Here is a 24,163-nt window from a genome sequence, read left to right on the forward strand (position 1 = left end):
TAAGCAACATAGCGAGACCTCCTATCAAAAAAAAAAGTAAAACGCTTAGTACAGCGCCTGACATATGGTAACCTCAATTTAAGTGTTAGGTACTATTACACTCACTCCCGTCTCAGGGAAATGGGCATCAATAACCTAGCCCCTTGCTCCCTGGAGATTCCCTCCCAACTCCCAGCCACCTCCCTTAGCTCCTAACCCTAATCTCTGGGCTAGGACTCCTCCAACCTGCCACAACCAGGCATCTCCCCCTTGAAGAAGCCTCAGGGAGGTACTGAGGTTTCCAGCACAAATATGCTCCCACCCCAACTGCAGCATTAGGGCCTGAGATTCCGACCTGTTCTCCCACCTGTTCGAAGTTCCTCATCGGAAGTTATGGCTGAAAGTCAGCCCACTTCCCCTTTCGTCATTTTGACGTGTGGGTGGAAGGAGACTCCGGCAAGTTAAAAACAAAGGTCTAAACCACCAATACAGAACTTTATTATGGCAAGGGTGGAAGGAGGTCTCTGTTGAACAGACTACATCATGTAGCCGGAACCTGGGGATGGTAGAGCTGGAGAGTGAAGGGGGCTTTGAGGAAGGGTCCTGGCCAGAACATCTGTGCCTGTCAGGAATGAAGGGCTTTCCCTTCAGAATCTCAGAAGCGACCATGACGGTGATCTGGGGAATGCCGTTGGTTCCTTTCTTGGGGTTGGTGGCCAGTTTAGGACCTCGGGGGTGACCTGGAAATAGGAGTGGAAAGAGTTGGGTTAGAGCTGTGAGGAGTGGTGCAAAGGGCCCCCAGGCCTGCTTCTGTGCTCTGAGATGGGGCAGGATAGGTCCTGAAATAACCAGAGTTCTAGGAGGTGGTCTCAGGTAGGTACGCAGTGGCTAATATCAGGAGTTGGAGATCCAGGCTGCTCTTGGATTTGGGGTTCAGGCTGGTTTTGGAGTTGAGACTCAGGTGATCTCCGGATGGGGCTCAGGACTATTCTTAGGGTGTAACAGTCTTGGGACACTGTTACTGTGGCTTAGGGTAGGCTCATCTCAGGGTATAGGGGCCTTCGGTATGAGGAGTCTTGGCAGGCTGGTCCTGAGGTACCTGCGGCTGGGTTCCTGCCCATACAGCTGTTGCCAGAGGTTCTGGGAAATGGGCTGCAGGTGCATGAAGTTGCAGAAGGCACCGCGGGTACATTCCCTGGGTAGAGGGCAGACAGATGGAGGAGGTAATTGTCACTGGCAGCCCCCACCACACACCCAAGAGTCTGGGGCTCAAAGTGCCCATCCCATCCTTGTACCACCATACCCAATCTCATACTGCCGACAGCATGACTCCCGGAAGTCAGTGACAGGAGACAGCTCAGCATGCACAGCCTGCCCCTTCAACCAGGGATTACTGAGTTCGGCCACTGCCCGCTCTGCATCCTCCTCCCGTCGGAATTGAGAAGAAAGTCAGTCTGGGTCAGCAGCAGAACTCGGAGATCTTCAGGGAAGTAGTTAGCAGCTCTGGGGCTGGACTGGGTTTAGTCATGAACCTCTCAAGCTGTGAGGCTTCAGCGGTGACCATGAAGCATTAAAAGCCTCCACCTCTGGGCTCTAGGGAGGGACAGCAAGCACCTTGACATAGACATTGCCCATGAGGTGGTCCCCCAGGTTGTCGCACACATTCATCTCTTCAATCTCCCCATACTTCTCCTGCAGTTCCGCGAACACCTCCTGTGGAAGACAGGGAGGAACTCAGCTGAGCTCCTGGCCCATAAGAAGTACAACCTACCCCTGCCAACCTTCACCTTGAAGAACTTATCACAGTGTTCCTGCACCTCCGCGTGGCGCACGTGACCTGGAGGAGGGGAGGAGAGTGGAATGGCGGGTGGCCTGCGGGGGCTGTCTGCCCTGCCCCCAGGCCTGGTTCCTTACGCACAGTGTGATCCGTCTGCGGTTTGGGCTGTGTTCTGTGGATTCCGGTACAGGCTGGGCAGCAATATGGTCTGAACAGAATTTAAATACAAAGGGCGGGGCCCGAGCTCAGAGAGCCCGGCTGCATGCAAAAAAAGCCGGGCATGAAGTTGGGCGTGGGACCTTGCACCGGAGAAGGAGACTAAGCGTCTTGAGTGCACAAGCGATGCCTGCCCCTAAGAAACCAGAAGGGGCTTGGGGACACCGAGCCATCATGTGCAGCCCAGGAGTGTCTGTACATACGGGGGCGTGGCCAAGCGCCTGGAAGAAGGGCTGAAGGTTGGGGGAGGAACCTGCAGAGAGAGGCCTGACCAGGAAAAAGCCGGGCGGTAGGGAGGGCCCTAGAAACCCGGAAAAGGCGGGACCTCGTGACGATGGACAGCAGAAGGGGAGGGATGGGAGGCATTAACCCTAAGGCTTCCGTGCCAGGTCTCACCTGGCTGAAGGTCGGTTTGTTGTGAAGCCGGGGGCATCGGTCCCCGTGCCGGCAGGTCCCGATCTTAAAGTAAAATGAGCAGTTAACCCTGCAAGAGATGCAAATACAGAGGTGAATTGAGGGCCGGAGAGGCCGGACACCCCAGAAACACCGCCTCGAGCCGCCCACCTATCAGGGACCCTAGTGTCCCGGCCCCAGCCCCCCGAGAGGACATTCCCTGCGCCCGTTCTCACTTGTTCTCTGTCCCGCATACCGAAGCTAAATATTCAGCCATTTTCACTCGAACCCTCCAATTGTCTGCTTCCTACGTCACTTCCGTTGCGTAGGAGCGTTGGGAAGTGTAGTCGGTTGCTGCCTCTAGACGCCCATCACGCGCTCGGACGCTCTCTAGTGCGCTTGCGTGTTGGAGGACCGCACCCTCCCCGCAAAATTACCGACGGGCGTTCTCGAAGGCGCATGCGTGCAGCGCTGCTTCATTTAAAAAAAAAAAAAAACTACAAACTCCAGAGAAACCCTGGGCATCTAGAGCAAACGTCCATAGCTGAGAGTAGCAACGACATCCCAGCCGGAGGAAGTAAGCTCCACTGGTGAGTTGGGGGTCGTTTCGCGCACCCCAATAAACATAAAAAGCTTATCAACCTAGCCAGCTGGTGGGGGTGGGGGTGCCCTTGTTTCAGCAAACCTACTCTTAAATTTGTCTCTATTTGTCGTAATAGGGGCCTGGTTGTTCGCGGTCCTCGCATCTGTCCCTTAGGGTCAAGGCTTGGGTCTCCCCTCTCAGACCCTTGGGACGACCCAGCCGCAGCGCAACTATGAACTTGGAGCGGGTGTCCAATGAGGAGAAGTTGAACCTGTGCCGGAAATACTACCTGGGTAAAGGCCAATCCTTTAGGGTCCCTGAAGAAGAGAGGAACCTGGACGAGAGCGCCTGAGGGAAGAGGCGTAGGGTCTGGATTCGTGGGTCTAAGAGATGAGGCCGCTGAGAACACTGAGTCCTGGGTCTGAGCGAATGGAGGGCCCGGGTCCTGAGGAAGGAGCAAGCTGTGGCCTTAACTTCTGGGTCCCAAGAGAGGAGCAAGGTTGGGGGACGGACTCCTGGATCCTGAGAAAAAGTGGTTGAGGAATCAGATTCCTCGATCCCGGGGAAGAGCCAGGATTCCGGAGCCCCTGACAGCAGAGATCTCCATTTTAACTTGGGTGTGGGAGAGTTTTCTCCAAATAGGTCTTCTAGATGGGAGTTGGGAAGATCCTCGTTGCCTTAGAACCCAGTGTGGTTTTCTTTTTCTCCCTAGGTGGGTTTGCTTTCCTGCCGTTTCTCTGGTTGGTTAACATCTTCTGGTTCTTCCGAGAGGCCTTCCTAGTCCCAGCCTACACAGAGCAGAGCCAAATCAAAGGCTGTGAGTCTAGGGTGCAGATGAAGGGTGGCCAGTGGGTGGGGAGAGGGAGAAGCAGGGAATCTTGGTCCGGGGGGATGATGGTGGCCCGAGAATTGTGGGGTTCTATGGGAGAGAAGAGAGGGCCAGTCTGGGGGAGTCCAGAGAGCAGCAGCTGGAGGCCACCCCTACCCACTCCTGTTCCCCATTACAGATGTCTGGCGCTCAGCTGTGGGCTTCCTCTTCTGGGTCATTGTGCTCACTACCTGGATCACCATCTTCCAGATCTACAGGCCGCGCTGGGGTGCCCTAGGGGACTACCTCTCCTTCACTATACCCTTGGGAACCCCCTGACAACTTCTGCACAGGCTGGGGACTCACCTTCCCATTCTCCCAGAATAGGCTCCTTTGCCCTAAGACTTGTTCCCATGTCTTATGTTTTCTGCTGACATCCCCCAATAAAGGACCCCAACTTTCGATATTGACTTCCTGGGATCTTTTGGAGGCTGAAGCATAAAATGATTAACATTCAAAAACATTTATGGAATGATTACTTTGTGCTACACATTATGTGCATTTTTTCCACTGAATACTACTCATAATCCTCTAAAATAGAAGCTTTCCTGCTCAGGAACCCTATTTTATAGATAAGGAACCAAGCAAGGACTAGTGCCTCCATTTCTAGTGCTGTTATCCTGCGCTGGTAGTTGTGAATCCGGAACATGACTCACCGGCTCTGGGCCGCAGTACTCTCATCAGAGGTACACATCATGATGCCACCTGCTAGGATTTATCTGGCCAGGACACATGTGGTAAACGGAAGTTTCCCATTCTCTGAAGAAAGCATTTTCTGCAGAAATAAAAATACTTTAGAGCTTGCTCAGAGAATCCTTCCTTGGCCATCCTATTTAAAATCCAGTCCCCATCTTGATACTCCTATGTCTCTTTCAGGCTGTATTCTTTCTCCTATCGCATTTCACTTAAAATGTTTACTGTTTATCTTTCCTTCCTCTAAAAGATAAGCTCCATTAGAGCAAAGATTTTTTTGTCCGTTCTGTTCCTGGCAGTGTCCCCAGTGCCTGGCACACTAATAAATATTCACTAAATGAAGGAGACTGTGGCTTAAAAGAGAGTAGTAACAGGTAGGTGGCACCTAGCGAGTGCTCAGTAAGAGGGGACCCGGCCTAACTCCAGACTGGTCTTCCTCTTAGGGATAGAGGAACTCCCACAGTTGGTGAAATGCGGTAAATAGCTAAATTGGTGTAATTCAAACATCCTGACACTACAAGTCCCGAGAAGCCTGTCGATTCCCGATCCTTCGCCGCCCACCGTGCCCCGCGCGGCGCAGGCGCCGTTGCTCCGGGTGGGTCTCGGGACACAGAACTACACCTCCCAGGAAGCGGACGGTCGTCGGTTTGTTTCCGGAAACGGAGCCCCAGGAAGGTGGGAGTTAAAGCCGGGAGCCACTTGCGTCAGCTGTCAATTGGTCAGAGTTTGAGATTGACGGCTGCAGTGACTAATGGGAACAAGCTACTGCCAAGGGGGCCTGCCCGCAGAAGTAGAAGAAGGGAGGCGGCGGCGGCGGTCGCGGCTGGACACTGCTCAAGGCGGAGCATCGGCCGCACACGACGGTTACCTTTGACCTCTCCCCGCCCGCCTTCGGCCTTGATTGGAGCTGGCCAGACCCCGAACCCAAACCATGTTCCCGGTGAAGGTGAAAGTGGAGAAATCAGGTGAGGACCCTGAGGTCGGGGACCTGTAGGGGAACACCTGGGTGTTCAAGGTTTGGGAGCCCGAGGGACAGGATTATCCCGAAAACGGGACTGCGGGACCTGCTCCCTGCGGCCCACCTGACTTCGCTGTATTAGGCAGCTTGAGTTTGTTGCCACCTGGGCTGTGCTGGAAGTAGCTTTGAGACTGGACGGTGGGGGCGCGGGCAGTGTGGCGCGGTAAGACGCGGGGACCCCGAGCCGGTAACTCCGAGAAGGGCTCTTGTCTCGGCTCCCCCTCGGTTTCCCCATTTCCAGCAGTGGTCATGGTCAGGCGTTGTGCCGTGAGCCTGAAGCACAGGGATTCTTTTAATCTTCGCAGTCACTATGTTTCAGTAATCCTGGGAAGTGGGAATTGTGGTAGGCGGGGAAACTGACGCTCAGAAGGAGGAGGTCATCTTGGGCTGGGGCAGAGCTGATGGGATGCCAGGCCTGGCATGGGAAGGGCAGTGGGAAGGGCACAGAACCCAGACAAAAAAAGATAATAGTAAAGCGATGTAGAATGTCTGATGGCATAAGCGTTATTAAAATAGAACAAAACAGAAGCTATGGCTATCAGGAATGGGAGAGGTGAGGGAGAGCCATGCGGACAGGCGAGGGAACAGCAATTGAGACAAAAGAAATAGCTTTGAAAAGTCCCCGAGGGTGGAAGCCTTGTCTGGCATGTTCAGGGAACAGCAGGGGGGCCAGTGTGGTTGCAGCAGGGTGACTGAGGTGGCGAGTGTGAGAAGAGGGAGGCAAATATGTGATGGGGTAGGGGACAGATCTCGCGGGCCCAGGTGAGGACTCTGGCTTTTGCTCTAAGGGAAAAGGGAGCCAAGGGAGGGTTTTGAACTGAGGAGTGAGTTAATAAAGGTGCCCCCCAAATGCCAAAAAAAAACTGTGGGTAGAAAAATGACCTGAAAAGGGCCTGACCACCAGTGATGGTGGGGGGAAGGGCTAGGCCTGTGTACGCCAGGCTGGGGAGTGCAGACACTGCCCCTGGCATGGGGGACTCAGGAAGGGTTCTAAGCAGGGAAAGATTAGGTCAGATTTGGTTTTAGGAAGAGTCCCCTGGCCACCTAGGGAGGGTGGATCAGAAGGGGAGACAGGCAGGGAGCTCAGGGAGAGGAAAGGTCAGGACCAGAGTGGGCAAGGTAGGGAGGGAGTGTGTGGGAGAGGGACTCAGGAAGCCAAGGGGACAGGCCATGGGGTTGGTGGGCTGGGGTGCAAGAAGAAGAGTGCTGTCTCTGGCAGGGTGCAGGGAGGGACTGGGGGACAGTGGAGCCACCCTTGAGGGGGCGGTTCAGGTTTAGAGAGACACTGAGGCCAGAGTGGGACCCAGTGAGTAGAAAGAACCTGGGGGATGTCCAAGGAGCGGTGTCCAGGAGGCCATGGGATCCCCAAGTCTGGGCTTCAGGAGAGAAGCTGGGCCTGAGGACAGAGCTGTGGACACTATCCATACCCTTGGCACCTGCCCAGGGCTCCTTGCTACAATCTCAGTGGTCCCCGATCCCCCACCCTCACCCTGTCTCTCCTCTGAGCCATGTTGGGAATCCCTGTGTCTCCTGGTCTCCTCAAGAAGTCCCAGGACTGGCAAGGCATGTCCCCAAGTACCCCTCCAGGCTCTGACCAGTGGGGCCAGAGCTCCTACCCGTCGGAAGGAGCGAGCAAATGTGAGAGGACGACATCCATAACATCATCACTTCCTGAAGTTCTGTGTTGAAGGGGGGCAAACCCACGGGCTGACAGGGCCAGTGCAGGAAGGTGAGCCTAGACCTCATTTCTGAGAAGGAAAAAGCCAAAAAAGGATATTTTAGGGAAATCTCCCAATTTTTAAATGTTGTCAGCTCATTCAGATTTAATTCAGATTTAAAATAACACCACTGCCTCCGCCAAACAAAGCAGGCCTGGGGGGCAGATTCTGTCCCCAGTTGGAGCCTCTGCCTTATAACTTCAGCTTTGGAGCCAGACAACCAGGGTTCAAATCCTCAGCTCAGCAATTTCTTCACTGTGTCACTTTGGGCAAGTAGCCTAACATCTCTGTACCTCAGTTTCATCATCTGTAAAATGGGAATAAAAATCATAATCTACTTCCAAGGGTTATTGTGAGACTTCAGTGGGTTAATACGTGTGGTGTGCTTGGAACAATGCCTGGCATGTAGTAAGCACTGTGTACATCACTTACCATTTCTCCATCCTGTTAAGAGGTTCATATATGACGTGAGCTTATTTAAACCTTGCATCGGTCCTAGCAGGTAGGTATCATTGGGAGACCCATTTTCAAGATGAGGAAACAGGCTCGGTAAGGTAAGGTATTTGCTTTGGTGGTCATGTGGGACAGCCTTGGAACTCAGCTCGTGCTTGTCACTTCCGTGTCTCTACCTGCTGCACCCTGTCAGCGTGCCTGAACCTGGCCACAGGGTTGGCCAGGGTGGAGGATATGCATGCCCTGGGGCCTGGGACTAACTCCTGCTTGGCACCCTCCTCACCTAGAGTTGGAGATGGCCAAGGCCCGGAACCAACTGGATGCCGTTCTACAGTGTCTGCTGGAGAAGAGTCACATGGACAGGTTGGGACCTGGTCCAGCGCAGGGTCATGGGGCTGGGGGCCCTGGCGGGTTGGACTCTCTGATCCTGGGCAGATCTGGGTGGGACCTGAGAGGTTGCCCTGGGGAGGAAGGTGCCTACTAGGGAGGCCACCCAATGCCTTGCCATTTTGGGCCCTTGGAACCCTGAGCCAACAGTTCTCTTTTGCTACCAGGGAGCGTCTGGATGAAGAAGCCGGGAAAACCCCCTCAGACACCCACAATAAGTAAGTCTTTGTGGTTGGATCTGGACCCGAGAGTTTGCGGTGGGTAACTGCTTCCCTCATCCAAGCCCTGACCCGTCTGCCCTGTGCTTCCTCTGTGGTGGTCCCAACCACTCCACATATACAAAGACCCTGTGGCAGAAGCAGCTTAGGTCTCCTCATCGTTGACACCTGGAGCCCTAGGGCTGTGGGCGGGACAAGGCCTAAGGTGTAGGCGGGTTCATGTGAACATCTCAGGCTTGATCCCAGGATCCCCAGGGTGGCCTCCGGGGGGTTTGAGCAGGCGTTTGCGAGGGGCAGCCTGCTCATACCCTGTCTCTGCCCACAGGGATTGCTCCATCGCAGCCACTGGCAAAAGGTAAGGCAGGAGGGCCCTGGCCAAGGGACCAGAGGTTCCCACCCCCACCCTGGTGCTGACACTCTCCCTCCCCACACAGGCCATCTGCCCGCTTCCCCCACCAGCGGAGGAAGAAGAGGAGGGAGATGGATGATGGGCTGGCCGAGGGCGGGCCACAGAGATCCAGTGAGTAGACAGTGGCCCTCGAGGGTGAGCAAGGAGCCAGGGGGTTACATGAAGATGCTCACATACCTCCCACCCCGCCACCCCCAGACACATATGTGATCAAGCTGTTTGACCGGAGCGTGGACTTGGCCCAGTTCAGCGAGAACACACCACTGTATCCGATCTGCCGCGCCTGGATGCGCAACAGCCCCACAGTGCGCGAGCGTGAATGCTCACCCGGCTCACCACTGCCCCCACTGCCTGAGGATGAGGAGGTGGGATGAGTGCTGGGCCCCAGCCCAGCAGCCAGACGGGGCAATGGGACAGGCTCAAGGGACCCTCCCCCCAAGCTGGTGGGGTAGGGTAGACAGGCACAGGTCTCTGTGTCCCTCAAGTGAACCCTGGATCAGAGGAAGCACACAGATGTGCACCCTTAGGCTGAGGGTATGGATGGAGGTGCCTAGGGCAGCCTTGGAGGAGAGGGAGCAGGATTGCCCTGGGCAGACAGACTGACTTCCAAGAGCAGGGGTCCTTGGAGCAGACAGTTGTGGCCGCCTGCATTGGGGGAGCAGATGGCGACCCCCTAGGTTGGGCAGGGGATCTGTAAACCATCTGGCCTGAGAGGGTAGACAAGGGTCCCCAGGACAGACATATATGATTCTTTGAACTAGCAACAGTCGACAGGGGTCCCTTGGTGACACAGATGGGACCTCCTAGACAGGATTCCCTGAGACAAGCAGACATGACTCCCTGGGCAGGTGTAGATGAGGAAGCCTGGGCTGGACAGGAGAAGACAGGCTTACCAGACCTGCCCCCAGGCTGGTTAAGGTATCTGCCCTTCAGACTTGACTCCTCTAAACACAGGTTCTTGGCAAGACCCTCATGTTTTTGTTGCTGGGAAAGGCAGGGGAGATGAAACTTGTACTATTCCCAGCCCTCTGCTCTAACTCTTTTGGGCCTGGTATGGGGCCCTTGTGTCCCTAGGGTTCAGAGGTCACCAACAGCAAGAGTCGTGATGTGTACAAGCTGCCTCCGCCCACAGCCCCCGGGCCAGCTGGAGATGCCTGCAGATCCCGCATTCCATCCCCGCTACAGCCTGAGACCCACAGCACCCCTGATGATGAGGTGGGTATGCAAGGCTGGCCCGGGGCTACGGAGCCTATGTCGTGGGGCTTGGACTTGGGCACTCAGCCTGGCCTCTCTGTCCATGCAGCCCTCCGAGCCCGAGCCTTCAGCCTCCACACTCATCTATCGAAACATGCAGCGTTGGAAACGCATCCGCCAGAGGTGAGCATCCCCTGACCTGCTTCCCCGCTGTGGACTCCTGCAATTACTCAGCCGTCCCTCTACCTCCCCAGGTGGAAGGAGGCATCTCATCGGAACCAGCTTCGTTACTCAGAAAGCATGAAGATTCTCCGGGAGATGTACGAGCGACAGTGATGCTCCAGGTCCCCCCACCCCAATAAACATCCCCTGACTCCACACTGGCCTCTGCTCCAGCCTCATACTTCCCAGCCCAGACATACAGCAGTTGGCACAACTCTAGCACATTTATTGGGGGAGTGAGCCTAGGTAAGAGTGGGGGAATGGGGTGGCAGGGAATTCAGAGAGAAAGGTTGTGGGGAATCAGAGTGGTTGTTAGGTTGGGTCTTGGGGGGTAAGAGGACTGTGGAAGGTGGGTTGCCAAGGGTATCTAGTTGGAGACTTGGTCAGGACAAAGGCACTGGGGGGTTCTGCTTAGAGTTGGGGAAGGGGCCTAGGACATCTGTGCAGAGTTGGGGGCGGGTATTGGGAGGGTATCTGTACAGTTTGAGGCTGGGAGTTCTGGTTGCCCTGGGATAGGTGTCCAAGGGTGGGGGGATCAGAAAAGGGTTCAAGAGTCTGGGGTGGCTGGCTGGGGTTTCAAGTCAGAAAATGGCTGGGGGGAAGTGGATTGTCTGGTTGCAGGCGAAGGACCCAGAGTCTTGGGAACCAGACATGGGTGGTCTGGATTGGGAGGTCGGTGTAGTCCAGGACATTTGGGTGTGGGGGGATTATGCCTGACTGGCCTAGGGGCGGGGCAGGGCTGTCTGCACCATAATCTAGTGTCAAAGTGGGGAAGACATGGAAATGGTGTGTGGGGACGTCCTCATAGAGAAGTCAGAAGGAAGTAAAGGAGCGATTCTCGAGTGGGGACACATGCCAAGAAAGTAGGGTCGGTGGGGATGAGAGACTGTGGGCTGAGGGTTAGGGTAGTGCTTGTAGGGTGCTTGTCGGGGTGGGGTCTGAAAGCTGGAAAGGGTGTGAAAGCAGGGGTGTCTGTGGAGGGGTAGGTTATCAAGGCAGGGTCTAGGGTGGAGGGGTCAGGGCACGATCCGGGATTGGGCGGGAGGAAGGCGTTGGCGCGCTCGGGACATCTGGCTGGGTGGAGTCAGATCGGCTCTGAAAGAGGGAGCCCAGGGCGGCTCCCAGGGTTCAGGAGCACCCAAACCCCTACTTGGCGGCAGCCGGTGGCGGCTGTGGGGCCTGGGCGGACGCTGGCGCGGCCTGGATGGACAGGACGCCCTCGGGCGACAGCGCGGACGTTACGGCAGCCGGGTCCACGCCAGGCGGCAGGCGGTAGCGGCGGTGGAACTCTCGCGCGACGAATCCGTGCTCATCCTGGAGGCGAGAGGCGTGAGCGGCCCCGCCCCTTTCCGTGGCGCCCCGCCCCTCCAGGCTGCCCGTCGCGCCGGCCCGGCCCGGCCCCGCCCCCGTCTGCTGGCTCACCGGGCGCTCCTCGTGGCGCGCATGCACCTCCACGTGTTCGCCAACCACCTTGACAGCTATTTCCTCGGGGGAGAAGTGCTTCACGTCCAGCAGCACCGAGAAATGGCCCGGGTCCGTCGGCACCTGCGCACAGGCGGCGCGGGGCGGGACTGTCATCTGGCGGGTTGAGGCTCCTGGGACCCAGGAAGACCCCACCCCTGTCGGTTCCGGTGCGGAGTCCTCTTTCCTACTCGGTGTCACCGAAGACCTCTTCACCGGAATAACTGGGATCCTCCTCTCATCCAGAGTGATCAGGCTCCCTTTTCCTGCAAGGTCAGGGACCTCCGCCCCGCAGGGTGAGGAGGCCTGTCCACTCCCTCCCCCAGTGTCAAGGACTCCACAGTCACTGTGCTCCTAGGACACTGATGCATTCCCCAGCTCCCTTCCCTTCTGAGCCCCTGGGGCCCTTATCCCCAGCCCCCGCCAGAAATCGCCAAGTTGCTCATCCCCCCAGTCTATAGACTCAGTCCTCCCTTTACCCTCCCACTCGTGTCTCGGGACCTCCTGCGCTCTCAGCAGTTACCAGCAACCTGCCTCCGCTTCAGAGTGGCCCGCCCCCTTCATCACGTCGCAGAACCCCTCCCTCCTCTCTACCACTCCGGGAGACTTCGGTTCACCACGAATAGTCTCCGAACTCTGCTCCAAGACAAACAACGTTGCAACCCTATCACCTTTTTCAAAATTCCCTGGGTCATCAGCCTCCTTCAGAGTCACCAAGACTTCCCCTCAGAGTGGCCACCTCCACCCTCTCAATGACTCAGCCCTTCTACTCCCCCCCCACCTAATGAGACACCCCCCTAAACCCACCCCACCCCCAGCAAGCGCGACCGGGACTTCCCACCCGCTTCAGTCACCCGGCCTCTGAGATCCAAACTCAGGAACTCCGCAAGCCCCTCTACGTGGCCGGACTGTCCACCCTGCTGAAAGTCAACGGACATTCCGTCACCCTCCTCAGGCCAACCCCGACCCCCAGCCCTGGAGGCGGTGGAGTTAGCCCCTCCCCCAGGCCTGGCACCTGAGCGACCGGCAGCGCCACGCTGGGTGCGCGCAGGTAGTAGGGGGCAAGAGAGGTGGGGCAGAGCGCAGCCAGCTCGGCCTCGAGCAGCCCCTCGCCAAAGCGCTGGTCAAAGAGGCGTCCGGGCGCCGAAACTCCGGGCACCGGGGCGGAGGCCCGGCGCAGCCAGGACGGCTGCACAGGCACCGGGATCTCCATCGCTCCGCCGCTGCGGTCCTAGGCACTGCAGTGCCCCTGCCTGCGCACACGCGGATTTATAGTGCGCCCTGTGCCGGCCCCTCGGAGGGCCGCCCGGGGACACTGGGACGGTGGCCAGACCCGGCCATTAATAGAGCCTTATATAGAAACCCCAACAATGACTTGGCCATTTATTAAGCGCCTGCTGGATGCGTGGCAAAGGCTGCCAGGAAGGTGTCGTTAGGATTCCCCAGTTTCCTGAAGGGGAAACGAAGGTCGAGGGAGCAGAGTCTTGCGGGTGTGGGGAACACAGCGCGGCAGCTGGGCCCCAGGGCCCGAGGGGCCCACTGAAGAATTTCCAGGCCCTTTAATCCACTCCCGCCCCTCTGGCAGCTCTGAGGATGACGCAGATGGAGGGCTTAGGAGCAGATTCCTGGAAAATGCGGTGGCCGGGCCAGGCTGTCGGAAGGACACAAAACAGACCCTACGCTCATCCTCGGCCAGGCCTTGGGCCCAGGCCCCCGGCAGCCGGGCCTCTAATTCTGTGCCTCTGACTCAGCCTCGGGCGCGCAGCGGCCATAGGGTGCGAGCACGAACAGTCCAGGCTGGCCCCCCGTGGGCCGCGCTGGAGCCCGAAATAGCTTATTTTGATCCCGCTACCTGGGCCAGCAGCCCGGGCTTGGCAACCGACGCAACCAGCTGCTCTGCAGCAAGAGTGAAGGGGCTGTTAGATGACCGTCCGGACGGCTGACTAGCCCAGCCGATGGCGGGATGGCGGTAGGGAGGGGATGGACTGCCCCGTCGCCCGCGCACCAGAATGAAGGGTAGTTCGAGTCGGGAGTCAGCAAGAAACCACCGCAGGAGGAGGAAGAGCGGGTGGAAAGCGAGACTGAAGGAAAGCGAGGGTGCTTCAGTCACCTCCTGACCGCGGGCCCAGCCTCGGATTCTTCCCATTGGTCCGCGGTCTTGCCAATCATGGCTGCCGCTACAGGTTCTCCAATCAACGCGCTCTGTCAGGCAGGCCGGCGTTACCGCCCGTCGTGAGACACCTCCCTTTGGCCACTTTCCAGTTACTTTTATTTTCCTTTCCGTCATTGGTAGCCTTGGCCTGCTCCCTCCTTCGCGGGCACGCCCAAATGGGGGCGGGCCGACAGGGCATTGCTAGGCGACAAGGATGCGCGCGGGGTCGGTCCGGTGAGCGAGCGGAGAAGGCGGAAGTGCCCGGGCAGCCGCGGGATAGACCCAAGGTGAGGCCGCTCCCGCTTTCAGGGGCCACCGGAGGCCCGGGGAGGGCCAAGGGTGAGAGCAGCACAGCCTAGGGACGAGTTTGCTCGAGTCCGGAGTCTCTCGGGCTCAACTGCTCTGGAACTACAACTCCCAAGACGCCCCACGGGCTTTGGGCCGCTCCAGCCTCAGAATTCACCATCCAGGGTCCCCTGAGCGTCTTATGTTCCGCTCTGAGTGGCTCCAAAGGATTCTTTCCTCTAAAGATGTTCAAGGGCACGTTGGGAATTGCCCCCAGACACCCAGGGGTGTTGTCTTTGAACTTTCTTGCTTAGGCGGAGTCCAGCAATCATGGGGATTGTAATCCATCTGCACTTTTAGTGTCCCCCAGGGTGTGTGGGAAGCGTATGGTGACAGAGTCTAGTCGCGGTTCTTGAGCTCCACTTCCGAATCACCTGGGACCCTAGGAAAGATACGGATCTCTAGGCCCGCTTGCAGATATTCTGATTCTGATGGTCTGGGGGCGGGGCGGGGGGAGCCACGCACCTGTAACTTTAAAAGGCCCCTCCTAGGCTGGATTCAAGGTTGAGAACCACCAGCTACCACTTCCTGGGTTCTCCCCTGTTAAGACTGCTCCAAGAGCTCATGGGAATCACGCTTCCACCATCGTCTTGAATGTGCAGCGGTGCTTCATGGGGAACCACGGGAACTGTCTGATTCTGCCCTCCTTTCCTGTCCCCTCCCCCAGGGTTGTAGTGATCATGCTCTGCCTGCACGCCCGTTTTCCCCTTGCAGCCTGCCAGTTTTCTCCATCCCAGACGGTCCCTTTGGAGATGCTGCCCTGGGTGGAAGCCACAGCTGGGGCTCCAAGGTGAGGACATCCCACAGAGAGTGCTAAGCATCAGCCCAGTAGCAAGGGAGTGGCCACTAAAGGGTAAGAAGACGTGAACTGAGAGATGAGGATGAGAGATTGAGAGACAGTCCCTCCTCCCCTCTCACAGCCCTGCCCTTGTCCGATGTCTGCCGCCTGGATCCCCTGTCGCAGATCCACTCACTCTAGATTGTTGCCATTGTGGAATGCATTTCCTCCCCTCCGGACTGAGGCCTCACGTGTGTCTTCGTTCCCCAACAGGGGTGACCCCTCAGACCTCACTTTTTCTTCTTGTGCTCTCCCCTGTCCTAGACCATGAGCTCATCCAGGCTCCCACAGGCTCCCAAGGCTCTAGCTGCAGGTCCCAACTCCCCTGAGCTGTTTGAGGAGTCCTGGCCATCCAGTTCAGGGACCCCTTCCTCACCCAGCACCACTGAGGGACACATGGGGGCCTCCCCACCACCCACTCTGATTGACAGCGGGGACTCCGTGGTGGCCAAGTAAGTACCAGTAGCCCTGGGGGGAAAGGAGAGTTTGGGTTAGAGGGAAGGAGAAGGCGTGCCCTAATAATCATCCCAGCCAGAGCTGTTTGGGCCGCGCTCTTTTAGGACCAGGCACTTCATGCGTGTTATTAAGAGCTCTGGAGCTACACTGCCTGAGTTCAAATCCCAGCTCTGCTACTTACTCTATATATGCTCTTGGCTTCAGTTTCTTTATCTCTAAGTTGAGGATATTAATAGCACATATCCCCTAGGGCCGTTCTGAATTTTCAGTGAATTACTATCTGTAATGATCTCTAACAATGCCTCTCACATAGCGAGCACTTGGATTTGTAGGATGCAGACTCAGCTGCTGTAACCAAGAGTCCCACGTTAATTACGGCTTAAACAAGATGGCATTTATTTCTCCCTCACCTATAGTCCAGGCAGAAGCAACCAGGGCTCATATGGGAGCCCCTAGTTGAGGTGTCAGGGGTACAGGTTCCTTCTGTCTTGTTGCAGTCCCATCCTTAGGTGTTGTCCTTTCCTTCAGCGACCAAAATGGCTCCCAACCACGTCAACTTTCCAGAATCACATCTCACACCCTGTTTGTCAAGAACCTAGTCACCTGGCCACAAGCCCCCAGGGCACCTGGTAAATGTGGTCTATAGAAGAGTGGCTGTGTGCCCGGCTAAAAGTTGCATTACTGTATAAGAAAGGAAACCAGCTTGAAGGACAGCTACAGGCACTGCCCTGGTGCTTGATAAACATTGCCGATTGTGATTATTATTGTTATTATTTGTGTCTTCTCAGTCCACTCACCTCCCAGCCCCTGATGTTCACAGGTACATAAACAGGTTCCGCCAGGCTCAGCCCACAAGCCGAGAGGAACGTCAGCCTGCAGGCCCAACCCCAGCTGACTTTTGGTGGCTGCGGCCTGAGTCTCCAGACCCCAGCAGTCAACTTGCAGCAGGTACCTCCTTCAGTCCCCACCCCACACCCCTCCAGCCTAAAAGCTTTCCTGATCAATGCCCCCAGCAGCTGCTCCTCCTGGCCCTCATAACTCAATTGGGCTTCCCAGCAGAAGCCAAGGAACCAGAAGGAAGATGCCATACAGCAGACCCCAATCCTGCCAAGATGGCCAGTGTATCTCAGGCTGCAGCTCCCCTTCAGGAAATAAAGCAGGTGACATCCCCAAAACACTCCCTCCCTTGTATGCCCAAACTGACAGCACTAGCCCTGCAATAGAATTAGAGCTGATCCCCAATTCAAGGAAGCTTAAATAGAAAAAGAGGATTTGTTAGCTAATGTAACTGAGAAATCTAGAAGTGGATGCTTTCAGGCATGGCTGGATCCAGGTGTTTGAACATTGTTGGGAGAAAGCCAATTCTCTCGGCTCTGTGTTCCTCTTTGCTGGGCTCAGTCCAAGCAGGCTTTTCCCTCACAGTAGCCAAGATGGCCCCCAGTGGCTCTAGACTCCCATGATACTAACTCAGCTACTCCAGAGGAAAGTGAGGGCTTTTCCAATAGCTCCATCCAAAGCCCCAGGGCTCACTCTCATTCACTCATCCTTGAGCCAATCATTGTGAACCAGAGGATAGAACTTTGATTAGTCTACTCTGGTCAGAAAGGTGGGATCTATCCTTCTCCAACAACAGTGATTTGCACATAAAAGGTGCTTCGGAACAGGAAAACTGGGTCTCTTCCCTGAGGAGGAGGAGGAGCAGATTGTAAGCTGGCAGGTGAGGGTACCAGGTAGGGTACAGACCTGCACCCCAGGCCTTCTGTCCAGAGCCCCTTTCCCAGCAGCCTCTGCGGTGGGGCCTGGCCTCTGACCTTCTCACCCGGCAGAACCTCAACACATGGAACTCATCTCTGCTGGACCTGGAGACGCTGAGCCTACAGAGCAGAGCTGCCAGGCTGCTCAAACGCAGGTGCCTCCACTCCTCTGTCATCCTTCCCACTCCTATAGCTCCAGGTGGCCCACAGCCTCTGAGACCTCCACTGCCTCACTTCCGCCTTCTCCCTGCAGCAAGGCCTCCACCTCCTCCTCCTCCCTCAGCCCCAGCGACGCCAGCACCTCCTCATTCCCCGTCAGCTCAGATGGCCTCTCTCCCTTCTCCATGAACTTCACCCCTGACTCCGGCAAGGGCTCTGGCCCCAGGGCACCCGGTAAGTGCTGGGAGGCGAGGATTGAGGGCAGCTCTGCCACCTACCAGCTGAGTGACTGTGGGCCTCTCTGGGCTTTGCTTCCCCAACTGTAACACAGAGTTAATAATCGTATTCCTCTCCTGTGGGTGTTGTGAGGATTAAGTGAGTCAGTGAATACGTGGCCAGCACCTAGCACAGGTCTATCAACAGTAGCTATCGTGAGTATGACCAGTCTATCATCCTCTCTGCAATTCTGAACACAAAGCTGTAGACTCAAGAGGTTTTTGCAAGTTTGGCATCACCCCAATTTGACAGCAAAATCCGACCTAAAGAACATGAGGCTATTTGTAATATACACTGATCTCATTAGTTTTTGCTATGTATATATTATATTGAACCATATGAATTTTTGGTTCTATAAGTGAAAAATGGTCCAGTTTTGGCAATTTCACATGGTTTGACTAAACATCAATGTGTTTGAATCTGGTGTGCGGCCCAGACCCATGTCGATGCTCTACATGCCATGTGACTTTGCTAAAACATGTGAACTATTTAATTCTCAAGATTTCAGAGATGGTGGTAAGGACCTGGGTTATTGTTACTGCTGTCGTTACTATTACTCTGTGCCCAGGTCCCGGGCTGCAGTGGTGCAGGATACAGATGCTATCCAGGTCTCACGGGGCGCCCATGAGTGAGGACAGGCAAGCTCAAGTAAACAGAGAGGCGTCCATGCGCGTTGTGTGATCCGTCCAAGGACTCTCCTGTGTGATTCCTCACTCTTTCCAAGCTTCACCTTTATTCACCTCTTCCTCCTGAGCCTCAGGTTTCCAGTTGGTAAAGTGGTGATGAAACTCGTTCGTGGGTTGTTTTACAGTTAAATTTTGTCTTTCTTTCTTTCTTTCCCTTCTTTCCGTCCTTCCTCCCTCCCTCCCTCTCTTTCTTTCTTTCTTTCTTTCAATAGTGACAGAGTCTCACCCTGTCACCCAGGCTGGAGTACAGTGGCCCAATCATAGCTCACTGTAGCCCCAAACTCCTGGGCTCAAGTGATCCTCCAATCTCAGCCTTCCAAGTAGCTAGAACTGCTACAGGAACTCACCACCATGCCTGGCTAATTTTTTTATTTTTTGTAGAAAGAGGGCCTTGCTATGTTGCCCAGACTGTTCTTGAACTCCTGGCCTCAAGCAATCCTCCTGCCTCAGCCTCCCAAAGTGCTTGGATTACAGGCGTGAGCCACCACGCCTGGCTTTAAATTTTTTCATTCATTCATTTACCAAACATTGAGTCCTACAGTTTATGAGGCCCTGTGAGCAGGACTGGGGATTCCGCAGTGTACCAAGCCACTCCCACTGCTTCACTTGACCAGCCTTTAAAAGAAAAAAAGAAAGAAACAAAGTGGTAATTGCTAGGAGAAGAAGGAAACAGGACAGAGGACAGGGAATAGTAGGGCTGGGGGCTGTCGCCATTTTGAATAGGGTAGCCAGGGAAGGCCTCACTAACCAGGTGACATTTGGGCAAAGGTCTGAAGGATGTGAGAGAAAGCGCCTTGTGATACATGAGGAAGAGCGTTTCAGGCAGAGGGGACCGCAAGTGCCTTTTGCCAGGAGAGAGGTGCAGCCAGGGAGGGACTCTCACCCCGCGGGCCCTGATCTGACTCAGGTATTCACGGCTCCCTCCGGCTGAGAGTGGGGAACAGATTGGGAGGACAGGAGAATAGGGAGACCAGGAAGGAGGCTGCCGTTATTGTCCCAGTGGCGTGAGTGGGGCTGGAGCAGGGTGAGGGCCGTGGGAGGGGTGGGGTGGGCAGATTCTGGAGCCTCTGTCTTGTTCATTGCTGTAACCCCAATGTCCAGAACAGTGCCTGGCACCTAGTAAGAGCTCCGTAAATGTTTGCTCAACGAATGAAGAATTGAATGACACCAGGTCGAGAAGCCCAGGAGTGCCTTCTCTGACTTTGCCCCCTTCCCCCTTCCCACTCCAGACAGGAGCTGGCACGTTGTCTGGGGAGCCTGTCTGGAAAACCCTCTGGTATAGGCCCAGGGGGTGTGTGCAGGCTGATCACCCCGCCCTGCCTCGCCCCTCTCCCCTCAGCTTCCCCCACAGCAGCCCCGGCCCCGGGCCCTGCTCCAGCCCCAGCCTCCTCCCGGGCACCCCTTCGGCCAGAGGATGACATCCTGTACCAGTGGCGGCAGCGGCGGAAGCTTGAACAGGCTCGAGGAGGCCAGGGTGACGGAAGCTGGGTGCCGTCCCGGACCCCTGCCCTCACCCCTGGGGTGAGTCGGGAGGAAGGAGCCTGAGGGGAGTTGGAGGAAGCGGGGGTCTGAGGGGGGCTGGGGACCCTCTACCCGCTTTATCTCCCTCTCAGATCTCTCTTCCTATCTATCTACAGACTTCCTATGCCCCTGCGGAGACCCTTGGTTCTCTGGGAACTCAGCCTAACTGCGCCCCCCTGTGGGGCGGTGTAGCCCGGCCTGGTCCCCCAGAGGCCGTCTATGTGGAGAGGCCTCCTTTTCCCCCAGTGTCTTCTCCACACTTCTTCTGGGCCCCCAGCCCCCACGGATTCTTCTGGGCCCCACAGTCCATTCCCTGGGTATCTCTTGGGGCTGTTCCTCCCACGCAGCCAGCCTCCACCCCGGCTCCCCCGGCCTCCGCCCCGGCTCCCCCAGCCTCCGCCCTGGCTCCCCCAGCCTCCACCCCGGTGCCCCTGGCCTCCACCTCAGTTCCCTTGGCCTCTATCCTCACCCCCGCTGCCGCCCTCCAGGGCCCACCCACCCCTGAGCCAAGCAGCTCTGTGCAGCCCAAGAGACTGGGCCCCAAGCCTCGCAGGGCCCGGCGAGAAGCTACTGAGCGAGTCACCACAGCTGGTGAGAGTCCTGGCCCGCAGCTCAGGGGCGCTCTGGGCCAGGTAGTGACAGCCCGGCTGTTCCCTGACAGCCTGGAAGACACGCCCCCTTGCCTGGAGGGCCCACCTCTAGCCAAGGCTAAACCTCAGAAAGCCAAGGCCATACACCCCAAAACCACTGTTATGCCTCCTCACTCAGAGGTCATGCCCCCTCTGTCAGAATCACAGTGTCAATCTAAAGCCAAGGCTGTGTCACCCCCAGCGGGGTCAGTGCTTTGGAAGAGCAAAGCCACTGCTTCCCCTGAAGCGGGGTATGGGCAGCCCAAGGCCCCACCCCCTCCAGCTGCGGAGGCGTCCGCGGTGGCGGTGGCCACGCCCCCTCCGGCTGCTGGCCACGCCCCCTCGGAGGACGTGCTCTCCCAGGCCACCCGACTTCTGGAGGCTGCTGAAGGTGAGCCGCATGCTTGAGCCTTTCCCAATGTCGGTGGCCGTCCCGCTTTCTAAGAGGTCGGCCCTCTTAAGTTGGTTCATTTCTCCCTAGACTCTGATGGCAGCGAGTTCCAGGACGACCCTGTGCTGCAGGTGCTAAGGGCCCAGAGGGCAGAGCTGCGTCAGGAGAAAAGGTGACCCTCCATCATGAGGATCTACCATACTGGGCCCCTGAATCCTCTGAGACCCTCGTTAGGTGTCCACCCTCCTGATCCCCTTCCCCAGAACCCTGTCCACAGCTCTAGACCCTAATTTTGAGCACATACCTCAGCCTCTGCTCTCCTGACTTTTCCCCAGGAAAGTGGATGCCCGATTATCCTTCCTGTTGAACCCTGTGGAAGACCCGGGATCTCGGTCCCCTCCAGCCAGGTCGCCTCCTAGGTCCCCAAGGAGGCTGCTGCGAAGGGAAGGAGACTCCCTGGAGGCCAGACGACTTTGAATTGTATAAACTCTCTTTTATCCGATGAAACATTTTTTTCAGGTTGCAGGTTATCTCTGAGAAAAGTGCTGTTCTGGAAAGGCCAAGGGTCATGCTAATTTAAGGAATGCCTCCCCTCCCCACTGTGGCTCTTTTCTGACCACTGAAGAAAAATTTCTTTTCTGATCTCATCTTCCTTGGGAGCAGGGAGAGTAAGCGTTCCAGGCAAGACTTCAAGCAAGACTAGGACCCACCTTCTCTGACTCTCAACTCAGGAATCCCGTCTCAGGTGGGACCAAAGGGACTGTCCTCTGGGCTTGAAGCTACTAGAGTCATCAGAGTGTTGAACAGTGGTCAGTCCACATCCTACTTGTGCCAACAGTAGCATTTGGTGCAGCTGATCCCTCCCTTTTTGAAGCACTTTCTTCTCCTGCTTCCAGAACGCCTCTCACTACCTCTTTGGCGATTGCCCCAGCGTGTCAACTGTGGCCTGTCCCAGGGCCCTGGCTTTGACTTCTCTATCTACACACATCCCCAGGTGCTCTTGTCTGTCTTAATGACTCTGAATCTCGTCTCTATTCTGATAGAGCCCAAATTTCTATCTCTAGCCTAGACCTGGCACTAAACCTTTTGCTCCTACATCATCACCATCTCCACCCAAAAGTCTAAGAGACGTCCCAAATTCTATAGGTCCTAAACTGAGCTCCCAATCTTCCCCCTAGACTTGCTCCTCCCCTACTTTCTTCAGCTCCATCCTCTGCTGCTCAGGCCAAAAGCTTTATGATCTTTGACTTCTGTCTTCCCTCCCACCCACAGTCAGCCAGTGAATCTGCCATCTCTCCCTTTAACATCTGTCCAGAATTCAACCCTTCTCCCACTTCCACTACCCTCACCTCAGTCTAAGTTATCACCACCTCCCATCGGGACTATGGAAAAATCTACTGTTTCTGTAAACATATCTGCATATTCTTTAATACACTTACCATCAAGAGGAAGGGGCTATGTCCCTTCCTCTTGAAACTAGGCCCCTCAGCAAACAGAATGCAGAGGAAGTGGTGCAACTTAACTTCCAAAGTTCAGTTAGAGAAGATGATACAGTCTGCCTGGTTTCCTTTCTCTCTCTCTGACACTTGCTTTAGAGTCTATGCAAAAAAAGCAGTTGCCATGCTGGGGAGGGGTTTGGGTTACAAAGGTATATTCGTTTATCAAACTCAGTGAAATTTGTGAATTTCATTATATGTAAAGTTTACCTCAAAAGAGAAATAAATAACTCTAATTAAAATTAAAATAACTACCCGCTTTATCTCCCTCTCAGATCTCTCTTCCTATCTATCTACAGACTTCCTATGCCCCTGCGGAGACCCTTGGTTCTCTGGGAACTCAGCCTAACTGCGCCCCCCTGTGGGGCGGTGTAGCCCGGCCTGGTCCCCCAGAGGCCGTCTATGTGGAGAGGCCTCCTTTTCCCCCAGTGTCTTCTCCACACTTCTTCTGGGCCCCCAGCCCCCACGGATTCTTCTGGGCCCCACAGTCCATTCCCTGGGTATCTCTTGGGGCTGTTCCTCCCACGCAGCCAGCCTCCACCCCGGCTCCCCCGGCCTCCGCCCCGGCTCCCCCAGCCTCCGCCCTGGCTCCCCCAGCCTCCACCCCGGTGCCCCTGGCCTCCACCTCAGTTCCCTTGGCCTCTATCCTCACCCCCGCTGCCGCCCTCCAGGGCCCACCCACCCCTGAGCCAAGCAGCTCTGTGCAGCCCAAGAGACTGGGCCCCAAGCCTCGCAGGGCCCGGCGAGAAGCTACTGAGCGAGTCACCACAGCTGGTGAGAGTCCTGGCCCGCAGCTCAGGGGCGCTCTGGGCCAGGTAGTGACAGCCCGGCTGTTCCCTGACAGCCTGGAAGACACGCCCCCTTGCCTGGAGGGCCCACCTCTAGCCAAGGCTAAACCTCAGAAAGCCAAGGCCATACACCCCAAAACCACTGTTATGCCTCCTCACTCAGAGGTCATGCCCCCTCTGTCAGAATCACAGTGTCAATCTAAAGCCAAGGCTGTGTCACCCCCAGCGGGGTCAGTGCTTTGGAAGAGCAAAGCCACTGCTTCCCCTGAAGCGGGGTATGGGCAGCCCAAGGCCCCACCCCCTCCAGCTGCGGAGGCGTCCGCGGTGGCGGTGACCACGCCCCCTCCGGCTGCTGGCCACGCCCCCTCGGAGGACGTGCTCTCCCAGGCCACCCGACTTCTGGAGGCTGCTGAAGGTGAGCCGCATGCTTGAGCCTTTCCCAATGTCGGTGGCCGTCCCGCTTTCTAAGAGGTCGGCCCTCTTAAGTTGGTTCATTTCTCCCTAGACTCTGATGGCAGCGAGTTCCAGGACGACCCTGTGCTGCAGGTGCTAAGGGCCCAGAGGGCAGAGCTGCGTCAGGAGAAAAGGTGACCCTCCATCATGAGGATCTACCATACTGGGCCCCTGAATCCTCTGAGACCCTCGTTAGGTGTCCACCCTCCTGATCCCCTTCCCCAGAACCCTGTCCACAGCTCTAGACCCTAATTTTGAGCACATACCTCAGCCTCTGCTCTCCTGACTTTTCCCCAGGAAAGTGGATGCCCGATTATCCTTCCTGTTGAACCCTGTGGAAGACCCGGGATCTCGGTCCCCTCCAGCCAGGTCGCCTCCTAGGTCCCCAAGGAGGCTGCTGCGAAGGGAAGGAGACTCCCTGGAGGCCAGACGACTTTGAATTGTATAAACTCTCTTTTATCCGATGAAACATTTTTTTCAGGTTGCAGGTTATCTCTGAGAAAAGTGCTGTTCTGGAAAGGCCAAGGGTCATGCCAATTTAAGGAATGCCTCCCCTCCCCACTGTGGCTCTTTTCTGACCACTGAAGAAAAATTTCTTTTCTGATCTCATCTTCCTTGGGAGCAGGGAGA

General features: G+C 56.3%; 6 protein-coding genes across 8 annotated transcripts; 4 read left to right on the plus strand and 2 right to left on the minus strand.

The window, feature by feature from the left end:
* Positions 1–498: 498 nt before the first annotated feature.
* U2AF1L4 (U2 small nuclear RNA auxiliary factor 1-like 4) lies at positions 499–2,642 on the minus strand. Its single transcript, XM_012651618.1, has 6 exons — positions 2,602–2,642; positions 2,369–2,456; positions 1,596–1,692; positions 1,283–1,418; positions 1,079–1,174; positions 499–719 (listed from the first exon to the last, which is right to left on the minus strand). Exons 1-6 carry the CDS (start codon positions 2,640–2,642, stop codon positions 701–703), a joined length of 477 nt encoding a protein of 158 aa, XP_012507072.1. The 3' UTR covers positions 499–700.
* A 125-nt stretch (positions 2,643–2,767) lies between these two features.
* Positions 2,768–4,218, plus strand: PSENEN (presenilin enhancer gamma secretase subunit). The gene is made up of 4 exons (XM_012651622.1): positions 2,768–2,955; positions 3,085–3,241; positions 3,661–3,765; positions 3,956–4,218. Exons 2-4 carry the CDS (start codon positions 3,181–3,183, stop codon positions 4,093–4,095), a joined length of 306 nt encoding a protein of 101 aa, XP_012507076.1. The 5' UTR covers positions 2,768–2,955; positions 3,085–3,180; the 3' UTR covers positions 4,096–4,218.
* Positions 4,219–5,361: 1,143 nt separating this feature from the next.
* LIN37 (lin-37 DREAM MuvB core complex component) lies at positions 5,362–10,286 on the plus strand. Of its 2 annotated transcripts, XM_012651624.1 has the most exons (9): positions 5,362–5,474; positions 7,986–8,061; positions 8,253–8,303; positions 8,629–8,658; positions 8,738–8,823; positions 8,911–9,077; positions 9,787–9,927; positions 10,016–10,089; positions 10,161–10,286. In XM_012651624.1, exons 1-9 carry the CDS (start codon positions 5,441–5,443, stop codon positions 10,240–10,242), a joined length of 741 nt encoding a protein of 246 aa, XP_012507078.1. In that variant the 5' UTR covers positions 5,362–5,440; the 3' UTR covers positions 10,243–10,286. The 2 variants fall into 2 exon arrangements, with proteins under 2 accessions (XP_012507078.1, XP_012507077.1); XM_012651623.1 differs by lacking the exon at positions 5,362–5,474 and having other exon boundaries at positions 5,484–8,061.
* A 57-nt stretch (positions 10,287–10,343) lies between these two features.
* Positions 10,344–12,813, minus strand: HSPB6 (heat shock protein, alpha-crystallin-related, B6). Of its 2 annotated transcripts, none has more exons than XM_012651625.1 (3): positions 12,605–12,813; positions 11,551–11,673; positions 10,344–11,442 (listed from the first exon to the last, which is right to left on the minus strand). In XM_012651625.1, the coding sequence occupies exons 1-3, from the start codon at positions 12,800–12,802 to the stop codon at positions 11,275–11,277; spliced, it is 489 nt and encodes a 162-aa protein (XP_012507079.1). In that variant the 5' UTR covers positions 12,803–12,813; the 3' UTR covers positions 10,344–11,274. The 2 variants fall into 2 exon arrangements, with proteins under 2 accessions (XP_012507079.1, XP_012507080.1); XM_012651626.1 differs by having other exon boundaries at positions 12,614–12,802.
* A 2,102-nt stretch (positions 12,814–14,915) lies between these two features.
* Positions 14,916–21,365, plus strand: PROSER3 (proline and serine rich 3). Its single transcript, XM_012651527.1, has 10 exons — positions 14,916–14,939; positions 15,189–15,376; positions 16,201–16,328; positions 16,440–16,540; positions 17,207–17,289; positions 17,388–17,527; positions 19,595–19,776; positions 19,893–20,796; positions 20,887–20,968; positions 21,132–21,365. The coding sequence occupies exons 2-10, from the start codon at positions 15,192–15,194 to the stop codon at positions 21,271–21,273; spliced, it is 1,947 nt and encodes a 648-aa protein (XP_012506981.1). The 5' UTR covers positions 14,916–14,939; positions 15,189–15,191; the 3' UTR covers positions 21,274–21,365.
* LOC105816164 (proline and serine-rich protein 3-like) lies at positions 21,298–24,100 on the plus strand. Its single transcript, XM_012651491.1, has 4 exons — positions 21,298–21,315; positions 22,592–23,495; positions 23,586–23,667; positions 23,831–24,100. The coding sequence occupies exons 1-4, from the start codon at positions 21,298–21,300 to the stop codon at positions 23,970–23,972; spliced, it is 1,146 nt and encodes a 381-aa protein (XP_012506945.1). The 3' UTR covers positions 23,973–24,100.
* Positions 24,101–24,163: the final 63 nt, after the last annotated feature.

Source organism: Propithecus coquereli, unplaced genomic scaffold, assembly GCF_000956105.1.
Source record: "Propithecus coquereli isolate 6110/MARCELLA unplaced genomic scaffold, Pcoq_1.0 Scaffold358, whole genome shotgun sequence".
Classification (NCBI taxonomy): Eukaryota; Metazoa; Chordata; class Mammalia; order Primates; family Indriidae; genus Propithecus; species Propithecus coquereli.

Coding starts and splice junctions, on each gene's coding strand:
- PROSER3 (XM_012651527.1), top strand. CDS start 15,192: ATGAGCTCATCCAGGCTCCCACAGGCTCCCAAGGCTCTAGCTGCAGGT. Junction 16,329..16,439: donor CAGCAGTCAACTTGCAGCAG/GTACCTCCTTCA, acceptor GCTTCCCAGCAG/AAGCCAAGGAACCAGAAGGA. Junction 17,528..19,594: donor CTCTGGCCCCAGGGCACCCG/GTAAGTGCTGGG, acceptor CTCTCCCCTCAG/CTTCCCCCACAGCAGCCCCG.
- PSENEN (XM_012651622.1), top strand. CDS start 3,181: ATGAACTTGGAGCGGGTGTCCAATGAGGAGAAGTTGAACCTGTGCCGG. Junction 3,242..3,660: donor GTGCCGGAAATACTACCTGG/GTAAAGGCCAAT, acceptor TTTTCTCCCTAG/GTGGGTTTGCTTTCCTGCCG. Junction 3,766..3,955: donor GCAGAGCCAAATCAAAGGCT/GTGAGTCTAGGG, acceptor TCCCCATTACAG/ATGTCTGGCGCTCAGCTGTG.
- LOC105816164 (XM_012651491.1), top strand. Junction 23,496..23,585: donor ACTTCTGGAGGCTGCTGAAG/GTGAGCCGCATG, acceptor ATTTCTCCCTAG/ACTCTGATGGCAGCGAGTTC. Junction 23,668..23,830: donor GAGCTGCGTCAGGAGAAAAG/GTGACCCTCCAT, acceptor ACTTTTCCCCAG/GAAAGTGGATGCCCGATTAT.
- HSPB6 (XM_012651625.1), bottom strand. CDS start 12,802: ATGGAGATCCCGGTGCCTGTGCAGCCGTCCTGGCTGCGCCGGGCCTCC. Junction 11,674..12,604: donor TGGCGCTGCCGGTCGCTCAG/GTGCCAGGCCTG, acceptor GCCTGTGCGCAG/GTGCCGACGGACCCGGGCCA. Junction 11,443..11,550: donor CGCGCCACGAGGAGCGCCCG/GTGAGCCAGCAG, acceptor TCTCGCCTCCAG/GATGAGCACGGATTCGTCGC.
- LIN37 (XM_012651623.1), top strand. CDS start 7,937: ATGCCCTGGGGCCTGGGACTAACTCCTGCTTGGCACCCTCCTCACCTA. Junction 8,659..8,737: donor ATCGCAGCCACTGGCAAAAG/GTAAGGCAGGAG, acceptor CTCCCCACACAG/GCCATCTGCCCGCTTCCCCC. Junction 8,824..8,910: donor GGGCGGGCCACAGAGATCCA/GTGAGTAGACAG, acceptor CGCCACCCCCAG/ACACATATGTGATCAAGCTG.
- U2AF1L4 (XM_012651618.1), bottom strand. CDS start 2,642: ATGGCTGAATATTTAGCTTCGGTATGCGGGACAGAGAACAA. Junction 2,457..2,601: donor GTATGCGGGACAGAGAACAA/GTGAGAACGGGC, acceptor CATCTCTTGCAG/GGTTAACTGCTCATTTTACT. Junction 1,693..2,368: donor ACAAACCGACCTTCAGCCAG/GTGAGACCTGGC, acceptor TGTCTTCCACAG/GAGGTGTTCGCGGAACTGCA.